General features: G+C 55.1%; 1 protein-coding gene across 1 annotated transcript; it reads right to left on the reverse strand.

Annotated features, from left to right (window-relative positions):
- Positions 1-4,261: 4,261 nt before the first annotated feature.
- On the reverse strand, positions 4,262-6,000 carry Gjd3 (gap junction protein delta 3). Its single transcript, XM_027424107.2, has 2 exons — positions 5,881-6,000; positions 4,262-5,226 (listed from the first exon to the last, which is right to left on the reverse strand). The coding sequence occupies exon 2, from the start codon at positions 5,220-5,222 to the stop codon at positions 4,377-4,379; it is 846 nt and encodes a 281-aa protein (XP_027279908.1). The 5' UTR covers positions 5,223-5,226; positions 5,881-6,000; the 3' UTR covers positions 4,262-4,376.

The following is a 6,000-nucleotide window of genomic DNA, read 5'->3' on the forward strand; positions in this document are numbered from 1 at the left end:
CCTAGAAGAGGCCCCTATATTGATGAGGAACTTTTGACAGTATCTTCCTTGTGGTGAATTATTGGGCATGAGAGAGGTCTCTACTGATCTGAAGTTCATCCCTGTGAAGCAGTTTCTCAAGCTGTGGCTCAATTGACATTTCCTTCCTTCCTTCCTTCCTCCTCCTCCTCCTCCTTTTTATTTTTTAAAGTGGACTTTTTTTAAAGATTTATTTATTTATCATGTATACAACATTCTGCTTCCATGTATGTCTGCACACCAGAAGAGGGCACCAGATCTCATTAAAGATGGTTGTGAGCCACCATGTGGTTGCTGGGAATTGAACTCAGGATCTCTGGAAGAGCAGTCAGTGCTCTTAACCTCTGAGCCATCTCTCCAGCCCCTCTTTCTTCTTCTTTCCTCCTCCTCCTCCTCCTCCTCCTCCTCCTCCTCCTCCTCCTCCACCTCCTCCTCCTCCTCTTCCTCCTCCTCCTTTTTTCCTGAGACAGGGTTTCTCTATGTCCTGGAATTCACAGGCTGGCCTGGAACTCCACAGGGATCCACCTGCCTCTGCCTTGTGAGTGCTGGGATTAAAATTGTACTCTACCACTGCCTGGCCTTTTTTGTTTTGTTTTTGAGGCAGTAGGGTTTCATGCATAGCCCTGACTGGTTTAAATTCTATGTCTGGAGCTCTTCTCACAGAGCTCCACCTGCCATGTTGCCCCAAGTTTTAGGAATAAATGTGTGCATCACCATATCTGGCCTTTAAAAATGTTTTTAAGATATTGTCTCTTCATGTAACCTAGGTCTAGTAGTGACATTTTGGGTGGGATTTTTTTTTTTTTTTTTTCTGTGAGAGTTTGTCCTGTGCACTCACAATGGTTAAACAGCTATTTTCCATGTTGGGTTTGCTGTGTAACTCAGTCAGCTTGGAATTTGAGAATTTCCCGTGTCACCCTCTCAAATTCTGAGATTACCCCTGTGTGCTCAGCTCAGCTCACTCCACCACACCCACCCTGGTTTTCCAATAGGGTCTTAGGTACCCCAGGACGGCCTTAAACTCACTGTGTAACTAAGGGTCATTTTGCACTTACCATCTTCCTGCCTCCACCCACCAAGTGCTAGGATTACAGCCATTCATCACTCTGCCCGGGGATCAAGCCTGTGGTTTTCTGCTTGCTTCCCAAGCAGTCCGCCGATGTCCCCTACTGAGAAGCTCCATGCTGTGACATGGCCTATCTTCCATAAGCAGAGGGACTCAGGATGACAATGAACCCGTCAGAGATGTGTCCCCCGTGGGCCTTCATGGGGAAAGCTCCCCCACCCCCGCAGGAACTAGGTGGGGCATGGGGGTAGTTAGGGTGTTTCATGATCGGAATTTATCAAAAGCTCATGTCTGGTTATGAGTGAATATGGAGAAGGTGAGCCTGAGGAGGCCCGGACAGGGGTAGCTGGAGCAGGATTCAATCCTGAAGGGGGATTTAAGATGGCAAGAAGTGTTCAGATGGAGTTAGCAGGGCTTGAAGAAGCTGTGGGGGAGCCTGGGCACAGCTGACCCTGCACAGCTTCTGCAGGGGCTGGGGAAAGGCAGCCACAGGAGATGGATGTGCGGGTAACTGATGACTTGGAGAACTGAAAATGCACGGGACAGCAGCTGGTACAGGTCGGCCCACCGGATGGTGGAGCCAGTGATGGAGCAGACAACTAAGGAAGGCAGAACTGTTTCTAGGTTGTTGGTTACCCACCACAGCCATTGCTCACTCAACTCCAGCCACACTAGTCTCTTGGTGGCTTTGGCACTTGCCACCTGCATGCTTTTCTTGAAAATAGCTTCGTGACAAGCTCCTGAAATGTCATCTCCTCAGGGACATCACTCTCCTCTTATCTTTTTTTTTTTTTTTTTTTTCCTTTAATGTCTTCCCCACCACAATGCAAGTGCTGAGAGCACAGAGGTGTCAACCTGCCCACCAACATCTGGGTCGGTGCTGAGGCCCAACATCTGGATCTGTGCTGCATGTGGCAGTCACGTGTGCTGAACAGACTGGATTGAACTGGCGTGTACTTTATGTGGAAAAGTACACACAAGTGAGCGAAAGAATGGAAAATACCTCTGTAATACTTCTGAATATTGCCGACGTACTGAAACATACAGCTGTGGATAAAGCAGGTTAGAGAAAACACCACTTACATGAATCTGGTGGTTTCCTTTCACTTTTTTAATGTGGCCAAAGGAAAATTTGAAATTACATTGTAAATTGGACGGAGTGGCACAGGCATTCAATCCCAGCACTCAGGAGGCAGAGGCAGGCAGATCTGAGTGATTTAGAGGCAGCCTGGTCTACAGAGTGAGCTCCAAGCTCTGTAGAGAGAGACCCTGTCTCAAAACACCAAAACCAAACAAAAACATTACAATTCGTTGTATTGAATGATGCTGATCTTGAACCAGTATTTGAGTGACATTATCTTGAAAAACAGCTGGACATCCACATCTATGCTTGGGTGGAAGGGTCCAGGCTGTAGCCAGATATACCCCCCTCCCCGGGATCCTAGACATGAGCGTAGTGATGGTGTGGACCCTGATAGTTTCTTTTCTCTCCCCAAATACCTACTATATGCCATGCCCGGGAGACAGTGCTGGGACACGGGGTGCCTGACTCCAGCTCAAGGCAGGGAAAGCCCCTCCTTGGAGCCACTTGTCTTCTTCAAGTGAGACCAGAGGCAAAAGCAGGCAGTGGTGGGGGCGGAGTGTCAGAAAGTGAGCTTGCTTCAGACAGCATGTCTTAAACCGGCATCAGAAGTGGGTGTGGCACTTGTTAGGGACAGAGACTTCAGCCTGGTGTGACAGATGGCAAGATGGCCATGGAGGCCTAACCAAGGGGGCCCAGTGTGCAGGAAGCCTGGGAGAAAGGGCAGGGATCCCCCAAGGGCTAAGTAAGGCTAGGTAGAAGGCCCTCAGGAGGGAGATGGATACAGGCTGGCAGAGGGAAGGCAATGTGGGGTGTGGTGGCTGAAGGCAGGGCCTGGGCAACAGATCTGAAAGAGTCTGAGGGGCTGGGGAAGGGCAGCCTGCTCTGTCCGGATTTATCGCTCAGTCCTGGTGTTTTCGGAGTGACCACACAGGCAATGGAGGAGGAAGGCAGGTGAGGGGACAACAGGCAGCAAGGGGTGAAGTAGCCATGCGACAACTTTTTCAAAGTCTGTGCTAGAAGTGCTAGTAGCAAGGGAAGGGGGACCCAGGTACAGCTCTGTCGCAGGGAAGCTTTCCCTAAGGATGGAAAGGCCTCATCCATGTTCAGAGACTACAGGAACAATGGTGGGTGGGAAGAGTGAAAATGTAAGCCAAAAGAACACCTCCACTACTGCCTGGTTGTTTTGCTTTTTGTTTTTTTGAGACACGGTTTCTCTGTAGCTTTTGGGGCCTGTCCTGTAAATCACTCTGTAGACCAGGCTGGCCTTGAACAGAGATCCATCTGCCTCCACTATGGGGCTTGGCTATCCTGGGTGCAGAGCACAGACGACATGACAAACCTACAGGATGATCACTGAACAGGACTCTCCTCCCCTTCGGTTCCTGGGTGCAGGGCACTGATCCCTCACAGGTGGCTGGGTTACATCAGCAGGGAGGAAGCCATTATGGCTACCACTGGCATTGGGTTCTGGTAGTGAATGACAGTGTTAGCTGATGCACACACAGATTGTGTGTGTGTAGGTGTGTACACAAAGCTTACACAGGATGCATGCATACATGCTTGCGCACAGAGCCCACAACGACATCCATGTGCATGGGTGTGCACACCCGCATGAGTACAGGTCTGTACCTCCTGTTTCTTGGGAGGTGCATACTAGTGTGTACCCTCAGCGGGTGTGCACATATATGCACCCGCGCACACAGTCCACAGAGGTTTCATGTGCACGAGCAACCAACCCATCTCAGAGTATCCAGGTGTGCAAGTATGTGTGCACAGAGAGCCCAGAGAGAAGTACACTTCTCAGACCAATCAGGAGACCCGGGAATGCTGCCATCACTGCTGCTTTCGCCCCGGGTAAAACAATCAGGTCACCCGGTGCCCTTGGCCTGTCTACTTCCTCTCCAGGCCTCTGGCATCCTCCCTTTCCGCTGGGATCACAGCACCAAAGAGACTCCCCGATTCAAAACAAGGCAGCCCCAGCATGCTGCTGCAACCAGCGCTAGGAAGCGCGACGCCACCCCGACCCGAACCCCGGCGGTCCCCCATCTTCCGCTGGTGGTGATGGTGGTGTGGTGGCGCGCGCGGGGGGGGGGGTGTCCTTCTGCTCATCTTCAGCTCAGGCAGGGTCCTACACAGTCTTTCGGAAGCCACTTGTCGCTTCTGCCTCCAAGGACCCCGGTGCTGGAGGTTGGGCCTCGGACCTCGCCGCTAGATGGCCAGGTCCTGACGCACGGTGGCCAGCGACGCCTTGCTGTGGCCGCTGCCGCCCTCGCCCTCGCTGTCGCCGGCCGGTGCGCGGTGCGCGTAGGCGGGCGGGCCGAAGGGATCGGGGTCCGCTCGCTGCGAAGGCAGAGCGGGCGGCGGGCGGGCGGCGCGGCGCGGCGGGAGCAGCTTTGCGCGCTGGCGACCCTTCCAGAGCAGGTGCCCCAGCTCGGCCACGCTGAGCAGCGCCGAGAGCAGCCCGACGGCGAAGTAGAAGACCACGAAGACCGTCTTCTCGGTGGGCCGGCTCACGAAGCAGTCGACGGTGTGCGGGCAAGGCGGGCCGGCGCACGCGTAGTGCGGTGCCACACGGAAGCCGTAGAGCAGCGTCTGGCCACCCAGGAAGGCCAGCTCGGCGAGCAGGCGCAGAGCCACACTCAGCAGGTAGCAGCGACGCGCGCGGCGGGCACGCAGGGAGCACGGGGCGCACGGGGCCTCGGGACGCCCGCGCGTGCACGGCGTGGCGGGCTGCGCGCCACCCGCCTCCTTGCTGGCCTGGTGCATGGAGTAGATGACGAACAGCACCGGCGGCGCCGACAGCAGCAGGATGTGGAAGAGCCAGAAGCGGTAGTGGGACACCGGGAAGGCGCGGTCGTAGCAGGTTTGGCGACAGCCGGGCTGCAGCGTGTTGCACACGAACTCCTCCTGCTCGTCCTCGAACACCGCACCTCCCACCGTGGCCAGCACCAGGATGCGGAAGATCAGCATGATCACCAGCCAGAGGCGACCCACGAGCGGCGACTGCAGCTGCACCGCGTCCAGCAGGGAACCTAGGAACGCCCACTCCCCCATGATGCTGGGGACAAGGGAGAAGGGTGGTCAGAGGCTGGGATGGACTGGACCCCCCCCCGCCCCTCCACGCCCGCCACGATCTCTAACCTTGGAGGGCACCAGGGGCCAGAGATTTTGTGGGGTTAATGTCTGAGTGTGATGTAGTATGGAATCCCCTCAGCTATGGAATCCCTTCATCTGGGCATCTGGGCGGGCGTAGAGGGGTGCTGAGGAGGAATTCCCCTCCACCCACCACCTGGGCCTGCTTGGCTAGACCCTATGGTCTCTCAGATTCCAGGTTCTTCTGCAGGGCCAGCCCTTGCCTGCCTCTTTGTGCAAGGATGATTTCTAGGACCAAGAGCTGGAGTCCTGGTTCCAGTTGAGACTCCTGTGAGCAAGGGGAGGGCCAGGCCGGGTGAGCCCCCACTGTGTCCCGTGTCCTTTCTTTCCTTCCTCACCGTGGAGAACGCCTCTGGAGGCTGACACAGAAGCCTGTTATCTTAGGAATCTCTCGCCCTTGACCCCCCCTTTCCTCTCCTACCTCGGGCCAAGGGGCAGGGGAACAGACCCCTGGAACCTGGCAGCAGTTGTCAGGCGTCTCCTCTAAACCTCCCCTGACACACAGAACACATGTCCCCGTAGACCCTTGGTGGCCTCTAGGTCCTCAGACCCCACTTACCCTGGGGCCTGTGCTTAGAGCTGAGCGCAGGAGCTTGGGAGACAGCTGGGACCTGTTCCTCTTGGTCCCTCTTTCATTTTCCTTTTCGGATTTGGCAGGGATGGATGACAGGCCAGGATG

This window comes from Cricetulus griseus, chromosome 7 (assembly GCF_003668045.3).
Source record: "Cricetulus griseus strain 17A/GY chromosome 7, alternate assembly CriGri-PICRH-1.0, whole genome shotgun sequence".
Classification (NCBI taxonomy): Eukaryota; Metazoa; Chordata; class Mammalia; order Rodentia; family Cricetidae; genus Cricetulus; species Cricetulus griseus.